The sequence below is a fragment of the Diabrotica virgifera genome, chromosome 7, assembly GCF_917563875.1.
Source record: "Diabrotica virgifera virgifera chromosome 7, PGI_DIABVI_V3a".
Lineage (NCBI taxonomy): Eukaryota > Metazoa > Arthropoda > Insecta > Coleoptera > Chrysomelidae > Diabrotica > Diabrotica virgifera.
Genome location: NC_065449.1, coordinates 238258683 through 238283996, shown reverse-complemented (window position 1 = coordinate 238283996; position 25314 = coordinate 238258683). Strand labels below are relative to the sequence as shown.

The following is a 25314-nucleotide window of genomic DNA, read 5'->3' as shown; positions in this document are numbered from 1 at the left end:
TTCGTGGTCTGGCCGTTCCAAATTTTTAACCTGTTCCACAATTAAAACTGCCCCTGTTCCAGTGTTCCCATATATCAAAGTTTATCCGACTAGACACCCTTAAGCTATTAACAAATTTTCAGCTTGCTATTATAATCAACTTTTTTTTCATACGCGGGATCCAGACCTAAAAAGAAAACAATTTATTTCAAATAAAATTTATAAAAAATAACCGACGGAAAATTAAAAAAAAATAACACATAGAAAAATAAAAAAACAACAGTAATTCTAACTTATCTTACTTAAGTAAGGTGTTCAAAATGACCTCCCAAAACATTTATGCATACTTGAAAGCGGTAATTGAAAGAGTTGCTTACATTACTAAGCATTTGTAAAGAAATATTTTAAAATGCAATTCGGATTCTATTTTTCATATCATCCCTTGTTGTTGGAGGTATTTTACATACTTCGTTCTTAACGTAACCCCAAAAAAATGAGTCCATTTTATTGAAATCTGGTGACCTTGGGGGCCACCTTACCCGTCTATGTCTATCCCTTCCGATCCATCTTTCACCAAACTGATCATTATAAGTTCAGCACGTACTAATTCGTTGTGGTGCGCAGGAGCACCGTCATGTAGAAACCACATTTGTTAACGGATATTAAGTGGAACCTCTTCTAATAATATAGGTAACTGATTTACGATAAAATCTAAATAAATCTCACCGTTTAAGTTATCTTCAAAAAAATATTGTCCTACTACATGGTTACCGACGATACCTCCTCACACATTTAGAGACCATCTTGTTTGACTATGTGTTATTATGTGGTATGGATTACTTGTTGAATAGTAGTGAAAGTTATGCCTATTAATAGAACCGTTTCGATGGAATGCAGCTTCATCAGCAAATAGGACATAATCAAAAAACTCTCTCTGCTCATTAATTTTTTTAAGGCCCATTCACAAAATACTATTCGTTTCTGAAAATCATCATTATTTAATTCTTGGTGCTTTTGAATATGATAAGGATGCATCTTGTTTTTAGATGAAATGTTTTAAACAGAGTAGTAAATAAGTTCTTGTTCATCGGAAATACTCCTTATACTTGTGTGTGGGTTTTCTGTAACTACCATCAGCACACTCATTTCGTTTTCCTCTGTCACATTAGTTTGTGTTCGTTCATGTTTTTCATAATTCACTGAACCAGTGCGGTTACGTCGATTTTTCAATTTTTCAAATGTATCTAGTCTAGGTTGTCACCTATCTGGAAACCGTTCTTGATAAATTCTTGCTGATAGTAATGAATTTTTATTGCATTCTCCCAAAATCCAGATCATATTATCTACCATTTCATAAGTAGTAAAATTCAATACCTACTGCTAATTTAAATTGAATTAATTACTGAATTACTAATTAATAATTGTTGCTAATTTACGGTGTACCCCAATACTGAATTAATAAACAATAATGTCAAACTGTCGGTTTCTGACAAATCAATCATGCCCAACTCACAATAATTATTGGTAAACGTTAGAATATCTACCAAATTAATACTTTGATGGAAAAATAAAAATATCTAGAAAACTGATAACTTTAGGTATAGGGAGTATTTCATAAAATTTGAAGTACGATAGTAGTAATTTTCGATAGAGATATAAAATACAGGGTGTTCTATTTAAAATTACCAAGAAAATAATGTACTTGCGTTATGACTTACCCTGTATTTGATTTAACGAATATTATGAAAACGAATATGTTTTATAATTTTTAGCAATTATTAAAAAACTATGGTTGCAATAGATCAATGTTCCTAAACTCCTTTTTAATTATACAGGGAGTTAAACTTGATACGATTTTCAGGTAACATTGGTTATAACTTTTTAAATACCCGGTATAACATAATAAAACTTTACATTGTTGTGATGTGGAAGTGAAGCAGATTTCAGATTTAAAATAAAATACAGGCTGCCACCATCTTATGGAACACCCTGTAAGATTGTAACTAATTTTAAAATGTGAAGTTTAAAGATACCTACAATTTTTGTTAATAACTTTTTTTGAAGTTATACTTCTTTACCGGCGATAGAGGGTGATTTTTTATATGTTAAAACCTATCAGCCCGGCGCATGCGCATTATAACTTTGTTCTGATTGGATGTTCAAATGACATGTCAAAAATTATCCGATATGGCAGCTGTGGTTTGGAGGTAAAGGTAAAGGTAAACAAATGTATAATATATTAGTTTTATTGTTGTGAGGACAGAAACAAAAAAGTTTATAATATTGTAGTGACTTTTAAATAGTTTTTAAAAGCAACTGGTACGTAATAATTGTTAATGTATCATGGGTATAAACCTACCTATTTGATCTGCCAAAATACATAGTATGTAATACTTTTATTTATATAATTTGATTACCATCAAAATTTCTATCAATATTCACCTAATAATATATTGTTTTTGAAGTTTACTTCTTTACCGGCGATAGAGGGTGATTTTTTTATATGTTAAAACCTATCAGCCCAGCGCATGCGCATTATAACTTTTTTCTGATTGGATGTTCAAATGACATGTCAAAAATTATCCGATATGGCAGCTGTGGTTTGGAGGTAAAGGTAAAGGTAAACAAATGTATAATATATTAGTTTTATTGTTGTGCGGACAGAAACAAAAAAGTTTATAATATTGTAGTGACTTTTAAATCGTTTTTAAAAGCAACAGGTACGTAATAATTGTTAATGTATCATGAGTATAAACCTACCTCCCACATAACAATGATGTTCGCATCATGTTCAAAGCATATACTACCAACATTCGTCGGAGTATATTCTTTTTAGTATATGAGTAGTACAAGCGTAGCATGTACCATAAAAAACATTCTAAATTTCATGTTCTTTGCATATACTTTAAGGAATATTCTCGTACCGAATATACTGAGTACATTCGTGTAAGTAGTATCTCGGAATATTCAAAAAAGTTTATTCTTAGAATATACTTTTATCGAATATTCCATAAAAGTATATACTTGACACATACTTATAAGTACTTTTAAAATATCTTACAAGGAATATGTGTATGGATAAGAAGAATAATGTTAGCTTATAGATTATAAACTTCGTTATGAATAATTAATAAAATTTAAAAATTTATGTAGGCAGTACTATTGAACTACCGAATTCATTATTTAAAATTGTTTTTAATAGTATGGTAAAAATGTTTAAAAATTAATTGTATTAACGAAAAAGGAGAAATTCTCGTTTCGCTTTTATCATTGAAATGCATTTACTATTTTGATTTAATAAGTTTATCATGAGTATTCTTAGAATTTTATTTTTACATGGAATTGACAAAGCTGAGCCAAAACCCACAAACAATGAGGAAACGACCGCTGCATACCTGCATAAGGGGTAAGGGGTTGGGAACAAAGGCAAAATACAAAATATGAAAAACAGTTAGGCATTTGGCATTTGTATCTACAGTCAACACTATCACTGTCTATGCGGGACTTGGGACTGTGGGATGTGTATTTTGGTCTGTGCTGTGTTATGAGGAAGACCGAGTATTTCTACAAGGAATAGGAACATGCATAATTAACCTTTTTATTTTGTTTGCGGTCAACTTACAAATAAAAAATTCATTTTGGTACTTCAATATTACTTAAATAGTAAGTATGTATATAGGTACATATAAACAAAACATAAATTTTAGTTATTTACATACATATTTTACATAATATATATTTGGGTATTATAGGTATTTATATATTCAGCATTTTTATTTTTATATGCAAATAAACTAAATATATATATACCTACTTACCTATATAATATTTATATAACTAACTAAAATTTATATATTTCATATTTACTTTTTAAGTAATATTGTAGAATGTACAAACTGCATTCCCATATGTAATATGTAAATTTAGTAGAAAGTAGAACCTAGGATGGAGATTCGGTGATGCTGAAAACATACTTCTGAGCAATATATAGCACTTCCTTGGAATATTCTTCCCATATACTAAAAAGTACATTCTTCCTATATACTAAAAAGATGTGCCGTAGTACATTCTAAGTATATAAATAGAAGGTTTACAGCACCTCCTTAGAATGTTCTAAAACGGATATTCTTGGTATATACTGAAAAGTAGTGCGGTAGTACATTCTAAGTATATACATAGAACGTTTAAGTACTGTAATGTAGTATATACTCAGCATCTGCTCTGCACATTCCCAATGGTAATTACGCATATTCTCAGCATATACTTTTTCTGAAAAGTATGTTCTATGAATATACTAAGAACATGAAATTGTTATGTGGGCTATTTGATCTGCCAAAATACATAGTATGTAATACTTTTATTTATATAATTTGATTACCATCAAAATTTCTATCAATATTCACCTAATATATTGTTTTTTTACTCTATGTTTTGTTGTATTTTTTCAATTCTAAATCATTTCAATTCAAAATTAAAATAATTTGATCAATTTTCAAAATATCACAAGTTTAATCCGTTTAGTTAGTAGATCTTCGTAAATAATGACACATAGTGTCCGTGGCTAAGCGGAGAAGGCGAATGAATTCCAATACCAACCGCTCTTATCAGCGCTGGTTCGAGTCCCAATAGAAACTTTCTTTTTTGTTTTTTTTAATACATTTTATGATTGTAAGTATATTTATTATATAATTGTATTTTCAGAAAATACGTATTTAGTTAAAAAAAATTTCGACAATTAATGTTCAGACATCATTTGTGGCTTGTTTAATGTGTTTGTGTGTGTTTTATTCTTTTATTATTTTAATTTTTGGCACTGTTCTAATAAAAATGTTTGAGAAGTAGTAAGTATAAATTAGTTTAATATTTAAACAAAATATAAATAAAACGTATATTAATTTCGTTTAAATCATATAATAGAAGTATAACTTCTTACGTGCGTACAAAGTACACACATGTTATGTTCGTGTAAAACTCCCTTAACCATGAATGTAGGTTGGTACTACTGTCATCTGAACGACAGCGGTCACTTACTTAATACTGCGATAGAAAATGGAAACCATGTGCATAATTCTGTAAAATAAAGTATTTTACATCGAGTATTATTTCATTACAAATACTTACGTCCTTTAAGTACAAAGGACTTGACATTTGGCGACGAGGATAATGGATACAAATATTACAGACACTACATCAACTACAACGCTCCCAACTACAGCCGGTACAAACACGAGTTCCTCGACTACAACTGCGATAGTTGCACCTGCTACAGCTCCAGTAATGTCTACACAAGTTTCTACATTCCAGTTTTCCGTTGAACCTTTTAACCAGACAGCTACAAAATGGTCCAGGTGGGTAAAACGGCTGGAAGGAGCATACAAAGTTTTTAAAATTCCAGAGGAAATGAAATTGCCCTATTTACTACATTACATGGGGTCGGAAGCATACGATACACTGTGCGATAAACTAGCTCCAGAGGTCCCTGAAGACAAGTCATATGAGGATACAGTTAAGTTAATGGATAATTTTTACAACCCTGCACCACTTGAAATTGCTGAAATATTTAGGTTTCAATCAAAAAGACAAGCAGAAGGCGAAAGTATACAAGAATACCTACATTCTCTACAGAAACTTGCCATAAACTGCAACTTTTCCATATATTTAAAAAGTGCTATACGAAATCAGTTTGTTTTTGGTTTACAGTCAAAGAGGATTCAAGCCAGACTATTAGAAACAAAGGGATTGGACTTGGACCGAGCCGTAGAAATTGCAGCAAGCATGGAAACTTCAGAAAAGGATAGTAATCAATTTTCTCACAACAATAATTACAATCAGGCTAGTATAAATGTTTTAAATGCGAAAGCAAAAAGTTTTCATAAAAATACAAACACTAGTAAATTTAATGATAATAATACAGTAAATAATCATAGTAGCTCTCCTAATAATACTTTTACAATGTCAAATAACCGTAATAGAGCTTGTTATAGATGCGGAGACACCTCGCATTTAGCCGATAAATGTAATAAAAAGCATTTAATCTGTAACTTTTGTAAAAACGTCGGACACATTCAAAAAGTTTGTTTAAAGGCACAACAAAATTCACACAGGCAAGTAAATTCAGTAAACTCTGCTCAAGAGGTCTTAGAAGTAAATGCTGGAAATTGCAAAGATAAATTTTTTATAAATTTAAAAGTGAATGGTAATATTTTAAATTTTGAAATTGATTCTGGCGCTGCTGTTACAATCATAAATAAAAATATATTTGAAAAATATTTTCCTGCATTACAATTACAAAAATCGGATGTTAAATTAACTACATACTGCAAAAATAATTTGAATGTTTTAGGTTTAGTTTCAGTGGAGGTTGAGCACCAGGAATTAAAGCACACTCTAAAGTTGTATGTGGTGGATGGTGATGGCTACTCACTGGTTGGTCGAGAGTGGATACATGCTCTGGAAATCAATTTACATCAGGTAAATACAATTCTACATGAAAATTTTGAAATTGCAACTTTGTTAGATAAATATAAACATTTATTTGAAAAGTCAGTTGGTGAAATAAAAGGGTTAGAGGCTGAAATTTATCTAAAACCTGGTACTAAAGCAAAATTTTGTAAGGCCCGTCCTGTAGCTTTTGCATTACGCCCTAAAGTTGAGGCAGAATTAGAGTCCTTAGTAAATCAGGGAGTCTTAAAGAAAGTAGCATTTTCGGACTGGGCAACTCCTATTGTTCCTGTAGTTAAACAAAATGGGGACATACGCATTTGTGGTGATTTTAAAATCACATTAAACCCTTGCATTGAAGTGGATGAATACCCTTTACCTACACCAGATGACCTACTTTCCCAATTAGCAGGTGGGGACAAATATACAAAAATAGATATTACGAAAGCTTACTTACACTTGCCAATAAAAGATGAAATGAAACATTTACTTACATTAAACACCCATAAAGGCTTATTTCAACCAAATCGATTAATGTTTGGAATTGCTAGTGCTCCTGCCAAATGGCAACGTTTAATGGAGCAAATGCTACAAGGAATAGATGGTATTTCAATATTTCAGGATGATATAAGAATTACAGCTCCAAATAATACCTTACATTTACAAAGACTTGAACAAGTTTTAAAGAAATTATCTGAACATAATTTACATATAAATTTGGATAAAAGCGAATTTTTCAAAGACGAGATTGACTACTGTGGATATAAGATGAGTAAAACAGGTGTGTCTACTAGTGCAGATAAGGTAACTGCAATTGCAAATGCTCCAATACCTACAAACAGAACTCAAGTTCGGAGTTTCTGTGGCCTAATTAATTATTACAGACGTTTTTTAAAAGATACTTCTACAATTTTACAACCATTAAATAATTTACTTAAAAAGAATGTCAATTTTAAATGGTCGAATACTTGTCAAACTGCGTTTGACAAAGCAAAAAAACTCATTTGTTCTAGAAATGTTTTATGTCACTATGACCCAAATTTACCATTAGTCCTAGCAACTGATGCATCACCCTATGGGGTAGGTGCAGTACTTTCACATATCTTTTCAGATGGTACAGAGAGACCCTTACAGTTTGCTTCTCAAACTCTTACTACTACACAGCAAAGGTACTCACAAATAGACAAAGAAGCTTACAGCATAATTTTTGGAGTAAAAAAATTTTACAATTATTTATGTGCTAGGAAATTTACTTTGCTCACTGATCATAAACCGTTAGTTCAAATTTTTGCACCTGATAAAAGCCTACCAGTTTTAAGTGCAACAAGAATGCAACATTATGCAATTTTCTTACAAGGTTTGAATTATGACATTCGTTACAAAAATACAGATTCTCATCTCAATGCTGACGCACTTTCACGTCTACCTATAAAATCAGAACAAAATTTCACACATGATGAGCCAGATATTTTTGAAATAAATCAAATTGAAACTTTGCCTACAAATATTAGAGATCTAGCTTTTCATACAAAAAATGATCATACCTTAAAAAAATTACTTGTTGGGTTAAAAACAGGAAAACCTGTTGATAAACGATTTAGCTTCAATATAAATCAAGCTGAATTTTCATTACAATCTGATGTTATTATGAGAGGACAAAGAGTAGTTATACCTACTAAATTGAGAAATAAAATTTTGACAGAATTACATACTGCACATTTTGGAATAGTTAGAATGAAATCTTTAGCTCGTAGTTATTGCTGGTGGCCTCACATAGACCAGGATATTGAGTCACTTTGTAAAAATTGTTTAGAGTGCAATAAGCACAAGAACAACCCAATTAAAGATAATTCTCATATATGGGAGCCACCAAAATTTTGTTTTGAACGAGTGCATGCTGATTACGCTGGACCTTTCAATGGAGGTTATTATTTTATATTGGTAGATTCCTTCAGTAAATGGCCTGAAATTCATTTTACAAAAAATACTACTACAAAAACTACTATTGAAATTTGCCGAAAAATTTTTACAACTTTTGGTATTCCTAAAGTTTTTGTTACAGACAATGGTAGACAATTTGACTCTCATGAGTTTAGAACTTTTATGAAAGATAATGGAATTACACAAAAATTTACTGCACCCTACCATCCTGCAACTAATGGACAGGGAGAGAGATATGTCCAAATACTGAAAAAATGTTTAAGGGCTATGCGAAGTGAGGGAAATGACAGGGAGTTTGAATTATGTAAGCTACTTATGCAATACCGCAGAAGCCCACATACAGTTACAGGTAAAAGTCCCTCAGAACTTATGTTAGGAAGACAAATAAGGAATAGATTAGATTTACTTAAACCTTCATGTAGTGATAGAGTTACCTATACTGATATGAGTCTAAGAAACTTTGATATAGGAACTAGGGTTTCCGTGAGGGATTATTTTCATTCTAAATGGCAATTTGGCATTATTGTACTCAGATTAGGGTTATTGCATTATTTAATTCAGTTAGATGATGGTAGAACATGGAAACGTCATGTAGACCAAATACGGCAAATTGGGAATATACTCCATCTCAAAATAATCCAACATGTTACATTCCGGATACCATTACTCACAATTTGATTCCGAGGGAGGCATCAATTCCAGAGCACAGTGTCTCACCACCACCTACCGAAGTGATTACTGATGAATCCGAAATTTCAAACAATATGGAAAGTTCGAATAGTGTACCTGGGGCTCAAACTGAAACTGAGGAACCCATTTTAAGGCGTTCCACTAGAGTAAGGAAACCTGTTACCAGACTGAATTTGTAAGTACTTTTACTTCTAGTTAACTTTTGTAATTCATGGTCAATGGAGGAGGTGTTATGTTCGTGTAAAACTCCCTTAACCATGAATGTAGGTTGGTACTACTGTCATCTGAACGACAGCGGTCACTTACTTAATACTGCGATAGAAAATGGAAACCATGTGCATAATTCTGTAAAATAAAGTATTTTACATCGAGTATTATTTCATTACAAATACTTACGTCCTTTAAGTACAAAGGACTTGACAACACACATTCTTTTTTTGTAACTTTTACTATAACAGATCTACTGAGCTTCCTCACACTAATCAATCACCCTGTATATAATTCCTAGAGAATTCGTTCTACAGGACAAATTCTTTAATTACTTAAGAATTATTAGGAATAATTAAGTAGGTATATTTATGATAATGCAACATCGCAAGTAAAAACAGAAATGATCAAACTACAGAGAGGGGTTAGACAAGGAGATTATATCTCACCCAAGCCATTTACTTTAGCTCTAGAAGATATGATTCGAACTTTAGAATGGACAAATAAAGGAGTGACGATAGACGGCGAAATCCTGAACCATCTGAGATTGGCCGATGATATTGCCATTGGGCTAATAGCAAAAGACTCAAAAAGAAAGAGAGGTATAACCTTATACTCCTCATAATAAAGGGCAAGATCGCCAGAAGACGAGGCACAGACCGAAAAAGAAAATCCGGGCTCCGAAATTTCCGGGAGTGGTATCAAGAGACCACCGCTAATCTGTTTAGAGCTGTCGTAAACAAAGTTATTATTGCCAAAATAATCGCCAAAGTTCGATAATCGGACAGGGTACTGAAAGAAGAAGAAGAAGCAAAAGACAAAGAAGAAATGGGAAATGCTATTAGACCAAAATATAAAATAATAAAAAAATAGGATTAAAAATAAATCTGTGCATTCTGTGCAACACTATTTCCTTCTTAATATAACCGGTCCTATTTTCAAAATTCTCCTAAAAAGCCACATCTAAAAAGCTTCCAGCTTTCTCACTGAGTAAACATTAACTGTCCAGGCTGCGACACCATAAAGAAGAATAGAGTGGATATAACATTTTACCATCCGATATCGGATTTGCAGATTGAGTCTTTGGTTACTCAGAAATTTCCTCATCTTCAAAAGGGCTGTCTTGATTGCTCTATTTTTGATCGAATTTTTTTATCAACAATGCAATATTGGTGAATATCTATTGAGGTATAAAATGAATTACGAATATATAAGATTACATGCCTTGAAAAATTTTATACAAATTCCTTACCATCATAATCATCAAAAACTACTAAAGGACTTTTGCCTCCAAGCTCCAATGACACTTTTTTTAAGTTTGATTTTGCAGCATATTCCATTATGAGGTGTCCAATCTGAAAAAGAGATCAATAAATATTAACATTCGAAATTTTGTGCTGTTACAAGTGATCTTTGTAGGTATTTCATTTTCTTTATATGTATTATTTTTTGGTCGACCTACAGCATAACTTAAATATCAGACACTCTACTTTCATATGGCATCACATGACACCATACCATTTGCGGACAACCTAGAAACCCCACAAGTCCTGATGAACAAAATCACGTGTTCCAGTCAACAATATGGAATCAATATAAACGTAAAGAAGACACAACTCATGATAATTAGCAAGAAAAAGATAATAGAAGATCAAATCAACGTCAACCAAACGCCTAGATAAGAGATGAACGTTCTTTAAGAGCCAGAATATCTTTCTTGGTGTTAAAGTAACATTGCTGCGATGCCGCGTATTCCCTATTCTGTTTTATGATAATTCGTGGACCTTGAACGAAGATACGTGCAGAAGTTTGGAAGCATATGAAATGAAGCTCCATCGGAAGAAGAACCGAGTGGTACTGACCACTATCAAATCTCGAAAGCTACAGTACTACGGACACATTATGCCAAATGAATCCAGATATGCCTTCCTACAAGCCATCCTGCAAGGAAAAATATTTGGAAAGCGAGGTTCAGAAAATTTTTACGCTCTGCTGCAGACAAGATAAAAATTGCCATGATGATCGCCAACGCAGCTAGGCGTACCAAAAATAAGATTAGGAAGACAATTAAGTCGATTTGTTGACCCCTAGATCTTCCAATCTTTCACTCATTAAACACGTTTGGGACATTATACGAGTAGGAAGAAGATTACTTCATTTAAGTACCACGTCCTCCACAGACTCTATCCATATTTCGGCACGAGATGCAAGTAGCCTGAGATGAGATACCTCAAGAGGAAATCGATAATCTCATTATGAGTGTGCTCAGACGTGGCACGATTTATTATTAATTTTCACATCTTTGTATTGCTGCCAGTAATACAAAGAAAGTCTAGTGTTAGTGTTATGAGAGCTATCGCTACGTAACTTTTGCTCTCATGTTTACAAAAACAACGGAGATATACAATGTAAAACTACAGGGCCACAAAACTACTTAGTCACACCATGAAAATGTGGGAGAGAGAACAACGAATGCATGTGGCGGAAATGAGAATTTTTAAATAGATGAGTGGAGTGACAAGGAAGAATAAGATTAGGAATGAGCATATTAGGGGAAGTCTAGGTCATTTTGTTTGGTTTGTTTTGGTCATGTTCAACGTCGAGACGTCAGTCACCCAATACGAAGAATTTTTGAACTGCAGGTTCCTGGAAAGAGTAGAGGAAAGTAACCAAATATGGAATAGAGCCCTAATATGGAATTCCTTGATTTCTCCGAAAATATAAGTTGGAAGCGTACTACAAGACCATCCTCTATTTCAGTCGCTCTCTTTATTATCGTATTCACAACTCTGTGTCAGATGCGCGAACGATACGTGTCCGACAGGCGCGTTTTGTTTTATCGTCTCGCAGAAAATTTCAAAGGTAAATATATTCAACGAGTATTATTGGGTATTATGAATGAATACAGACTTGTTATGCTATTTGCGTATATCAATAGTACCTTTATTTTGATATTTTTGATACTAGTTTGAACTAATGTACAAATCCAAATGTGGACAGTCGTTGGTGCCTAATTATGGAATAGTGGATTAAGTGTAAGTGGGCTCATTATGATTGTGCTGGTCCAGAGTTTCATACATGGATCTGTGATGTCTGCAAGTGAATTAAGCTACTTCTTTCATTTTTCACAATTTTCTTATTTAAATTATTAGGTACCCATATATTCCATATATGGGTACCTATTCCATATTTGGTTAGGAAGTCATTTGGGATTTTGTTATTTTGTTCGATTTTTTTTTGTTAATTAAGATATTTAATAGAAGGCTTTTAATTACTACATAAAAATGTATGAACTGATGTGTCATAACATTAAATTGTTTTTATTTCCATAAAGGTATTATTTTATATCCCCAAAACAAAATGGTATTCCATAATTGGCGACTTTCCTCTAGGAGAGGAAGAACAAAGAAGACCTGGGGGGAAACGATTAGGCAGGACATGTTGGTAAAGGGGATTAATATTGATGTAACCCAAGATAGAAACTTATGGAGAAATGCAGGGAAGCTAAATGGAGAAAAGCTAACAGAATGATGATGATGATGATAATGTAAATAGTTACTAAAATTAATTAAGTAGTAGATAACGTCTTACGTCGGTTGAGCCAGTAAATGCAATCTTCCTAACATCCTTGTGTAAAGCCAACGAGGCTCCGGCAGTAGGGCCGAACCCATTAACTACGTTAATAACTCCATCTGGAAAACCGGCTTCTTTAGTTAGAGCAGCCATATACAATGCAGTGAGAGGGGTCTGCTCTGCTGGTTTCAAGACCAACGTACAACCAGCGGCCAGAGCAGGGCCCCACTTCCAAGTAAGCATCAGAGCAGGGAAGTTCCATGGGATGATTTGTCCTACGACTCCTATAGGTTCTTTGCGAGTCATACACATAATTGGACCATCTGAAAACAATTTTTATATGTATATCATGTATAAATTAATATACAAGAAAAAATCGAGTGGCGTAAAATATGGAGGCCGAGGAGGCTAAAAAATTTCAGAACTCTTCCATTAAAATGATTTTCTAGGAATTGTTTCACACGTAACGTACTGATACATACTTAATACTTATTAAAGTATAATTTTTGATTAAAAACAACTTTTCATAATATCAATTTTGAATATTGTGACAGGTCCTTTAATCTTGAGCGAAATTCATATTTTTTGACATACCTACCTCATATAAGATTGATAAAATTTTATATCAGATGATTGCATCTTAGATTATGCAAAAGCTTTTTGTGAAGAATGAGTTTTTTTTCGTAAAATCAATAATCAAAATAACTTAAGGTGATACAGTAGCGATCAACAGGTAGCCAAAACGCGATCCAAGATTGCGGCTGTAGTTTTGAATATTTTTTCGAGATATTTGGCACACGTATTCGTAATATAATAAAGACTGGCGATACAAAGCCCAATTTGGAAAATATATTAATATGTGGAAATTACTCTGTAATTAAATACAATATTAAAAAAACGAGCCTGTACCGCAATTAAGAAGAACAAAAAAATACACTTTCTTCAAATAAACTTTTTTATCCGATGCCTAGATTTTGTGTCACTTTGGAACTACTAATGAAATAAAAAAATTTGGTAGTTCCAAAATGACACAAAATCTAGGCATCGGATAAAAAAGTTTATTTGAAGAAAGTGTATTTTTTTTTGTTCTTCAATGGCGGTACAGGCTCGTTTTTTTAATATAGTATTTAATTACAGAGTAATTTCCACATATTAATATATTTTTCAAATTGGGCTCTGTACCGCCATTCTTTATTATATTACGAATAAGTGTGCCAAATATCTCGAAAAAATATTCAAAATTACAGCCGCAATCTTGGAACGCGTTTTCGCTACCTGTTGATCGCTACTGTTTCCTCTTAAGTAGACACACTGTATGTATGTATATATAAGAAGCTTTTTCTCTTTCGGTTGTCCTGCAACACATCACACTTTTCAACGAAAACTTTTCGTTTATAAATTTGCAAAAGTCTGTGTGTTATTGCGTCGCCGCTCCTGCAATGCTTAGAGCAGATGTATCGATGGATTCTTATGTAGTTTTGTCTTCTGAATCCAAATCTGAAAACGGCATTTCGATATCTCAAACCGTCTTCGAGATAATCGACCTCAAAATCTAAAATGTGACGTCACAATCCGGTTATCTCCTACCAGGCACTAAACGTCAGCTGAAATCTTTGATTAGGAAGTAGGCTACTTTTTAATCTGAATTTGTTAAGCAAAGCAAATGTTATTATTTATATTTGAGTTTGACACTTCGTTAATGTCAAAGTAAATTTTAAATTATTTAGCTATTCATAAAATATAAATGACATTTTATAGTAAATTTAATTATTATAATAATATGTGTAATAAATGTATAAAAATACAATTTGAGTATATTTTGAAAGCAATAATACATATTATACTATATTAATAATGAATCAGTAGAAACGATTATATTTAAATTTGGTAAATTATCTATAACTCCACTCGACCAGCGACCAGCGCACACAACTCAAAACACAAGTAGGCAAATACGGTTGCGTGAAGCGTGGCGCAAAGCCGTGGAATTTACAAGACTCGCTAGGTCTGTAGATCCAAGTAAAGTTCATCAGTAAACAGTAGGGAGTTTTTGTTGCTACGTAACGTACGCATCTCCGTATACGTAAAGCAACTAACGTGTCGTAGAGGATGAATGTTAAAATAGGTAGTTTTTGTAACTCCCTTAACGTAACGTAAAGCAAATCGTAAAGTCATTTTTAAATTCCGTTGACATTAAAAAAATAAAACAATGTTCACACAATATACAATTAATATACAAATGTAAAAAAAGATAAATGAATGATGAAATTGTATGGTTTTAATTGGTTCTATTTAAATATAAATATATTATTTTTCCTTAGGTTAAATTTTTTTTATTTTTGTTTATACCTACTTTTTAGTTGTAAATTATTGTACCTACATCAGAATTCCAGTATAATGTAAATAGTTTGGTAATATTTATTTGAAAATTTTACTGAAACTAGGTCATTTGTTTATCTAGTTATTAATTGTGGTGATCACTGTATTTCTTAAATTAATACAAGATCTGTTTGTTTTGCTTTATTAATAGACAACTTAAAAACAATAAAATTTTAAATATATTATGAAGTTCCAATTTCCAATTACAAACAGAATAATTTTACTCAAATAGACTAAACCAATATAACCTTAAAATGTTGATAATCGCTGATGAAATGTTCATTTGGTAGGTAATCGGGCAAGATCCTCGTGTGCATTCGGTGACTTTCGTCTCGATAGGGATGCGTTCTCACGTACGTATCAGAAAATCAGAACGTTACTTTAGGTAATACGCATCGAGATAGGGGAGTTCAACCATTAATGCGCAAGCGTACATGTCAAAAAGATGCGTTACGTTTACGTATTTGTGTGCACAAAAACTCCCTAGTATCTTTATCATGCACAAACCATACATACTCATAGGTAAATTGTCAAGGTCAAGACCACAAACCATACATACTTATAGACGTTTCACGACCATGTTAATCTTTCGGATCGAATTAACGCCATCTCTTGATTGGAATGGGAACTAAAATGACAAATTTTAGTTACGTGAGCATTTCAAATTATAAATTTTGCGGGATTTTTGATGAAATTTCGCAGGAAATTAAAACAACAGAAAGACAGTTCAATGTTTTATTCCATATTTTACTGAAAACTTCAAATATTCCAATTTGTTTTCAAAATGCTAAACACTACTGCTATGTGTCACGTGAAAGCACTGATGTGTATCGACTTAAATGAAAATTTTTGAAAGAATCTTGTAGGATGATTGTTTAGTTAGATAAATACCTTATAATCTTTTACAAACTTCCAAAAATATATAGGTCCGAAATGTTGATGACACACTTGCCTATTGGAATAAACTGTTTCAGGATCTATTATATTGTTTTTTTTAATGTGGAGAAACACAACACGGGATGATCAATGTAAACTAAAAATTCTACTCATAAAAATGGAGAGGAGGTTAATACACTTGATTAAAATTGTGATTAAATCTAATTAAAAACGTAACACCACTATAATAAAATAATTAAGCCACAACACAAACTGTAAAATAAAAAGTAAATAAAAATTAATTTAATTGTCAACTGTCAGTTGTTAAATATGACAAGAGAATTGACTGACAGCGACATCTCTTGATTGGAATGGTAACTAATTTGCTGTCTTGACCTTGACAATTTACGTGAAACGTCTATGAGTATGTATGGTTTGTGGTCAAGACAGTAAATTAGTTACCATTCCAATCCAGAGATGTCGCTGTCAGTCAATTCTCTTGTCATATTTAACAACTGACAGTTGACAATTAAATTAATTTGTTTACTTTTTATTTTACAGTTTGTGGCTTAATTATTTGATTATAGTGGTGTTACGTTTTTAATTAGATTTAATCACAATTTTAATCAATTGTATTAACCTCCTCTCCGTTTTTATGAGTAGAATTTTTAGTTTACATTGATCATATGATCATCCCGTGTTGTGTTTCTCCCAATGAACTGTCAATACGGATGGAATGGCCATGTCCATAGCCACCTTTACTTTACAAGCCATGAAGTTGAAACTTGGCAACATCTAAGCGTAGACCGGTTAATTCTGACAGTTCTCATTTATTTTTAAATGTTTTTAAATAATATTCACTGTATTTACAGAAAAACTCAAACATTTTACAATATTTCGTGCTCCAAATTATAAAGAATATTAAAAGGTATGTATTAAGATGATTTTAGTTCAATATAATATATTTTTATATAATATATTTTATAGTATAATATATTTTTATATAAACTTACGTGCATATAGAAATGCGTCCACTTAAAATTTTTGTCATTTTTGATGTCTTATATTTACTAAACCTGTTGGCCGATTCAAGTGATTTTTTTAATATGTTATAGCCTGATTCTTTAGCAATACCGCTGTAATAATATTGTTGCTAAGCAGTTAATTTTTTATTGTATAACGGGCATTTATAAAATAGTGAAATTAAAACTCAACTATAGCCTCAGGTTTTCTTAACATTCTGTTTTTTATTCATTCGCTTATGTTGGATAATAAAAAAAAGTTAGCTACTTTAACAACTAGATAATATGTCTTTTATCAATACAGGGTGTTTCTAAATAAGTGCGCCAAACTTTAAAGGGAAAGTAACAAAATTCAAAATTTTGACCCCTGTCAAAATTTTCAATGTATTTTAAATGTAATCATTTTTTTCGAATCTTGAAAAATCTAATAAGTATTTATGAAAAATTTAAACGCAGAATGAAAGATTACTTTATCACCGAGGGCCGAAAGTCCCTTAGAATGAATATTCCATAGGGTGATGCGAACTTTGAAAAAAAAAAGACAGTTTAATTCGTACACCCGGTATATATACAATGAAGATTTACTTATTTAGCAACAATATTATTACAGGGGTATTGTTAAAGAATCAGGCTATAACATATTAAAAAATCAATTTAAATCGGCCAACAGGTTCGGGAAATACGAGACATAAAAAATGACCAAATTTTTGAGTGGGCTGATTTCTATGCACGCAAGTTTATATAAATTTCTTTAAGTTTGGTATTTTACATACGGCATACCTACTTATAATTTTTGTTTTTGTAGATGCCAAGCCGTTGCTGTGTGCCAGAGTGCAAAAGCAATTACGATAGCAGTCTTAAAAAGAATGAACAACCAGAAAGCACTTTTTTATTTCCAAAGGATCCAAGCTGCGAGAACTTTGGTTACAGTGTATCCACAGGAAAAATTTTGTTATTGGAACATCAGCGGTAGTATGTGCCAAACATTTTTATTCTGATGACATCGAGAGAGTTAGAGAATGGGTAGATAAGGAAGGCAACAAACATGTAGAGAAATTAACGAATCCTAAGTTAAAACCTTCTGCAGTTCCTCGCATTTTTCCAATTCAGGATGTTTCTAAATAAGTGCGAAAAACTTTAAAGGGAAAGGAACAAAATGCAAAATTTTGACGCCTGTCAAAATTTTCAGTGTATTTTAAATGCAATAATTTTTTTCGAATCCTGAGAAAACTAATAAGTATTTTTGAAAAATTTAAACGCTGAATGAAAGATTACTTTATTACCGAGGGCCGAAAGTCCCTTAGAATGAATGAAAAGTTGTTTTTGAATGACATATTTGAAACTAAAAATCACACTAAATTTTCTTAATTTTTCGCCCCTGTAACTTATTAAAATAAACATAGAAGTTTTCAGGGACTTTCGGCCCTCGGTCCTAACGTAATCTTTCATTCTGCGTTTAAATTTTTGAAAAATACTCATTAGTTTTCTTAGGATTCGAAATAAATTAATCCCATGTATATTCTTGTTATTGGTTTTTTTTTGTATAATAAACGTTACTTACAAGGAAGTACTTTTAATTTTATTTTGTACAAACTTCTAATTAATAATATTTTCTTGTTCGACTCAAAAAATACTATAAATTTTACCAGAATTTCTACTTTAAAATTGTGTTTTCAAAAGCGGTAGTCCGAAAGTCGGACTACGCACGTCATCAATTGCGATGTTGCCTTTTTCTCTTCATGGCTTGTTAAGTAAAGGTGGCTATGCCATGTCCCATTCAAATAGTGAAGCAAGATTGACACCAACATACAAGAGAGAGGTCCTAGAGAGAGACAGACAAGGTGTTGGAGAATTTGACAGGCCGTGTAATTTGAGTTGCCTATATAAATGGACCCGATTGAATCAGTATTCACAGTTCGTTGAATATTTTAACTTATATTTTAACTTGGCTAAGGCCTAATGCTGATTGGCAGTATATATTTCAAAATTTAACCACTTTTTTGTATTTAGGGGATAAATAGAGTACACAGTGCCATACTTGGTGTTTAGATACTTTTCAGAATTGTTATTTGTATTTATCAAAACAAATACCTACTTTCCTAAAGTATTTGGGAGTTAAATAATTTTAAAACTATTTAAATACTAAATTAGTGACTGTTTTATACAAAGTGAAGAAGTCCTTGATTATGTTTTTATTTATGTTACTTTTATATTTAGACTTTTATATTTCCCCGATTTAAGTTGATATAGGCAACTCAAATTACACGGCCTGTCAAAGTTTCCACCACCTTGTCTGTCTCTCTCTAGGACCTCTCTCTTGTATCGTGGCTGCATTAGTTGTCTTTGTGCCTATTCATAGCCACCTTTACTTAACAAGCCATGAAGAGAAAAAGGCAACATCGCAATTGATGACGTGCGTAGTCCGACTTTCGGACTACCGCTTTTGAAAACACAATTTTAAAGTAGAAATTCTGGTAAAATTTATAGTATTTTTTGAGTCGAACAAGAAAATATTATTAATTAGAAGTTTGTACAAAATAAAATTAAAAGTACTTCCTTGTAAGTAACGTTTATTATACAAAAAAAAACCAATAACAAGAATATACATGGGATTAATTTATTTCGAATCCTAAGAAAACTAATGAGTATTTTTCAAAAATTTAAACGCAGAATGAAAGATTACGTTAGGACCGAGGGCCGAAAGTCCCTGAAAACTTCTATGTTTATTTTAATAAGTTACAGGGGCGAAAAATTAAGAAAATTTAGTGTGATTTTTAGTTTCAAATATGTCATTCAAAAACAACTTTTCATTCATTCTAAGGGACTTTCGGCCCTCGGTAATAAAGTAATCTTTCATTCAGCGTTTAAATTTTTCAAAAATACTTATTAGTTTTCTCAGGATTCGAAAAAAATTACTGCATTTAAAATACACTGAAAATTTTGACAGGCGTCAAAATTTTGCATTTTGTTCCTTTCCCTTTAAAGTTTTTCGCACTTATTTAGAAACATCCTGAATTGGAAAAATGCGAGGAACTGCAGAAGGTTTTAACTTAGGATTCGTTAATTTCTCTACATGTTTGTTGCCTTCCTTATCTACCCATTCTCTAACTCTCTCGATGTCATCAGAATAAAAATGTTTGGCACATACTACCGCTGATGTTCCAATAACAAAATTTTTCCTGTGGATACACTGTAACCAAAGTTCTCGCAGCTTGGATCCTTTGGAAATAAAAAAGTGCTTTCTGGTTGTTCATTCTTTTTAAGACTGCTATCGTAATTGCTTTTGCACTCTGGCACACAGCAACGGCTTGGCATCTACAAAAACAAAAATTATAAGTAGGTATGCCGTATGTAAAATACCAAACTTAAAGAAATTTATATAAACTTGCGTGCATAGAAATCAGCCCACTCAAAAATTTGGTCATTTTTTATGTCTCGTATTTCCCGAACCTGTTGGCCGATTTAAATTGATTTTTTAATATGTTATAGCCTGATTCTTTAACAATACCCCTGTAATAATATTGTTGCTAAATAAGTAAATCTTCATTGTATATATACCGGGTGTACGAATTAAACTGTCTTTTTTTTTTCAAAGTTCGCATCACCCTATGGAATATTCATTCTAAGGGACTTTCGGCCCTCGGTGATAAAGTAATCTTTCATTCTGCGTTTAAATTTTTCATAAATACTTATTAGATTTTTCAAGATTCGAAAAAAATGATTACATTTAAAATACATTGAAAATTTTGACAGGGGTCAAAATTTTGAATTTTGTTACTTTCCCTTTAAAGTTTGGCGCACTTATTTAGAAACACCCTGTATTGATAAAAGACATATTATCTAGTTGTTAAAGTAGCTAACTTTTTTTTATTATCCAACATAAGCGAATGAATAAAAAACAGAATGTTAAGAAAACCTGAGGCTATAGTTGAGTTTTAATTTCACTATTTTATAAATGCCCGTTATACAATAAAAAATTAACTGCTTAGCAACAATATTATTACAGCGGTATTGCTAAAGAATCAGGCTATAACATATTAAAAAAATCACTTGAATCGGCCAACAGGTTTAGTAAATATAAGACATCAAAAATGACAAAAATTTTAAGTGGACGCATTTCTATATGCACGTAAGTTTATATAAAAATATATTATACTATAAAATATATTATATAAAAATATATTATATTGAACTAAAATCATCTTAATACATACCTTTTAATATTCTTTATAATTTGGAGCACGAAATATTGTAAAATGTTTGAGTTTTTCTGTAAATACAGTGAATATTATTTAAAAACATTTAAAAATAAATGAGAACTGTCAGAATTAACCGGTCTACGCTTAGATGTTGCCAAGTTTCAACTTCATGGCTTGTAAAGTAAAGGTGGCTATGGCCTATTCCATCCGTATTGACAGTTCATAGGCCGTTCCAAGATGCTGTCAAAATTAAAACAATATGGCTACTGGAAGGCAAACATTGAATATTATTCTATCAGGTTCTTATGGTTTTAGATCATTTTAGTTGTTGTACAAAGATTAATTTAACATTTTCTCTGGAAGTATTAATTTAGAAAGATAATATGCCTCATTGGTGTTGTGTTTTAAGTGTGAAATGCAAAGTAATCGTGATAAAGTTAGCTTTTACCACTTACCATCAGTGCTACATTCTAAGCACAAAACTGAACCAATTTAACTAAATAAGTTATAGTTATCATCTGAGAGACAACAACAATGGTAAAATGCAATAAAATATAAAGATTTTACTAGCAAAATGGAAATTCCCCTGTAATCATCTTATATCTGGTAAGTTACAACATTTGAACATTAACGATTTTTGAAGATGTTAACAGTCTAATCTTGTAGGAAAACCAGCCGACTTAACTGATAATAACAATCCAGATTGGGTTCCTTCAATAAATATGGGGTATATAAACACAATGAAATGAGTTCCCCAAAATCTAAAATGGGAATTAAGGTACACTTCGCGTCAAAAAAAACTGGTACACTTTTTTTTCCCAATGTAAACCTGTGTTCACACTGGGCACAATGGCTCGTGAATCAAGGCGTTGTTGCCAGCACAGATAATGGAATTGCACTAAATCTAAATACAAAAAATAACATTCAAATAAAAATCATGGTGGTGAATCGTAAAACGGGCCATAGGTAACTCAATGTAAAATTCTAAACTGTTAAATTCCTGCTTCAATAATCATTTTACAACAAAAGTCATGAGAAGCTATTTGTAGGGGATTAAAATTTGTATTAAAAACAAAGCTAAAATTGTTCTAGGATTTAAACACATTCCAACATTTTGAAAAATACCTACATTTGCCACAGTAGGCATGTGTGTAAAAGTTAGGCCCACGTTATTATTTACCTGATTGTTCGCACACTATTGACTGAATAACATATCTTTATTATTATTACTTTCTCCTCAACTGAGACTATCTTATCAATTTTATTATTTTTTAAACAAGAAATGATAAATTAAAAATTTTGACAGTTCAAATTGTCAATATTTATAATAACTTCACTGTGACCGAACGCTCTGTGAAAAAATCTTATTATATTTCTCATGATTCGAAAAAAATTAATACATTTAATAAAACACATTGAACATTTTGACAGGCGACATTTTCCACCTATGTGCTTAATATTTCAGCAGTTTCGAATTTTATTGTAATACATAATATTTAAGTTCCACACTTGTTCACTGTAAAAGTTATTCATTTTGTATTAATTTCAAATTTTAATTTTTCCAGTGTGTTTTATTTATTAGTATCCCACACCTTTACGAGAAACCCTTCACATTTCTCGATTTTAAATTAAACATAATAATTTAATGTCATGTCTAGAGTTATTATCTGTCATTCATGTCATATCTGTCATAAATTATAATAGAACACGAATTAGTTTAATGGGTACTTAATTGAGATGACGGAACATTACAAAATTAATAAGAGAATTTTTTAGGATGCTTGTTTAAATAAATGTGACTGACTAATCGAGAATGCTCGATGTTGTTTTAATTTTTAGTAAACCTACTAAAAACTTACGGTCTGCCGCACAGCCCTGCTTTTACCTGGTTTGATATAATATTTTAGATGAACTGGCAACGTTGCCTAGAAATAAGAATGACATATGTGACAAGACCAATTTACACAACTAGAAAATCATGATTTTCGGTTATAAGACTTGTACCAGTTTTTTTTGACGCGAAGTGTACCAAAGGAGAATTAAAAGAAAATGGTACCTACAAGAAAAAATTGCTTTTTTATTCCTCTTGAAATGATTTATAAGACACTGGACTGTCTTATATTCTACAAATACTAGGTAGGTCTATGATTTTACACATTTTTCATTAATGATACATTACTGTTACTTTAGTAGATTTAGAAACAGTGGATTTAGTGGTAGATAGCAGTTATTTGGTATAAAAGCTAGTTTAGTAGAAGACAAGATTTTGCCAAATAGTCAAACATATATTACAATGGAAAAATTAACAAATACATTTTATGTCATTAACATTAACACAGGATTTTAAATATCAGCTAAGAAATTAGCTTTATCTTGTGAAAGTATAGAAAATGATGATGCCAAAACTAAAAATTTTACTGGTTTAGCAAATTACAATGTTTTTAAAATAGCTTTAAAGTATATTACACCATTTATCAAATACCATCAAAATACTGTTTTGTCACCAAGTGATCAAGTATTGCTTACTTTAGCTAAACTAAGCTTAAACTTAGATTATAAAGATTTGGGATATAGGTTTAGTATTTCACCCTACCCGGTATCAACTTATTTCAAAAATACTTTGTATATAATGTGTCTTAGGTTAAAAAAAATTTGTGTTCTGGCCTGATAGAGATATTTTAAAGAAAACTATGCAAAATTCACTTAAAGAATCTTTTCATGGAAATACTACAGGTATAATTGACTTTGGACGAATGTTGGTATGAAACGAATTATTTATTGTTCTGAAGCTAGTTATTTGAGGCATTTTTGTAATTAACTATTCTAATTGGGAAATAAGCCACAATTTAACTTAAAAAATAATTTTATTAATCTTTCGACTTCCAAATCAGACGTCATTGTCAAAATACAAAATATTATTATTTATGCATATTATTACCTGTAAATATTTCTTCTGATTGTTAATTGTAAAGGATAGAAAAATTACCATTTATTTTATTTTTTTAGAATCAGCTGAGAGAAGTGGTCTACAAAAACCCAGGAAGGAAACGGAATATGTGGCTACGAAAGGCAAAAGAAAGGTTTACAAAGCAAATGTGACACATTTTTTTGAAATATTTAGGAATATCAGTAAATTGCATTAAAAAAATGTATGAAAAGATTTTGTTCAATAAAAATGTTTATATTTATCAAGGATGTATTAATTGGTATGGCCACATATCGTCAGTGATGTAATAATACATCCTATCTGTTTTCTCATGAGTTTCGTGAGACTAAAAACTTGTCTTAGGGTCACCTCCTGTTTTCATATGATATTTTTTGACTTGTTTTGTAGTAAATTAAACTATCTATGAACTACAAAACAAGTCAAAACTTACATATGAACACAGGAGGTGACCTTAAAACATGTTTTTCCATCTCTCCTACAAAACTCATGAAAAAACAGATAGGAGGTATTGTCACATCAGCAAGGATGTACAGTGATGAGTGCCCTAATAACCGGCAAAATAGCACAAAAGACGGGCAACATATTTAGTTGTGAGATAAAAAGAAATGAAACTAGTCGAGCTGGGAAATTTAGCGAAATTAACCTTTAAATTTTATTTTATATTGATTGTTTCCCACCTTTACACATATCAGAGGAGTATATCAACTAAAACTGTCACTGTGACAGTGGTAGTTTCCAAACTCGTCTGATACGTCTGAAGGTGGTACACAATCAATACAATCTAAATGTATAAGTTAATATCGCTAAATTTCCCAGCTCGACTAGTTTCATTTCTTTTTATCTCACTACTTAATACGTTTTCCATCTTTTGTGCTATTTTGCAGGTTATTAGAGCGCTCATCACTGTATTTCTGGTATATCCAGGGAATGTCTACAAAATATATTTTGAATGTCCAAAGAACATTCGTGGACATTCATGGAATGTTCCAATAAGACATTCAGGTAATTTTTAAAATGCTGAAACAGGATTTTCCTGGGATGTTCAGGGAATGTGTTTTCG

General features: G+C 31.6%; 1 protein-coding gene and 1 long non-coding RNA gene across 2 annotated transcripts in view; one reads left to right on the top strand and one right to left on the bottom strand.

Moving 5' to 3' along the window:
• Window positions 1-25314, bottom strand: part of LOC114327925 (aldehyde dehydrogenase 1A1) — a 69606-nt gene that overhangs the window by 19202 nt on the left and 25090 nt on the right. Inside the window, exons 4-5 of the mRNA XM_050656360.1 lie at window positions 12850-13154; window positions 10511-10613 (exon numbers count right to left, since the gene is read on the bottom strand). Of these exons, the coding sequence (XP_050512317.1) occupies window positions 10511-10613; window positions 12850-13154 (408 nt within the window). The remainder of the gene's footprint in view (window positions 1-10510; window positions 10614-12849; window positions 13155-25314) is intronic.
• On the top strand, window positions 21762-24495 carry LOC126888263 (uncharacterized). Its single transcript, XR_007699480.1, has 2 exons — window positions 21762-23443; window positions 24314-24495. It is a non-coding gene; the product is annotated as an uncharacterized LOC126888263 (long non-coding RNA).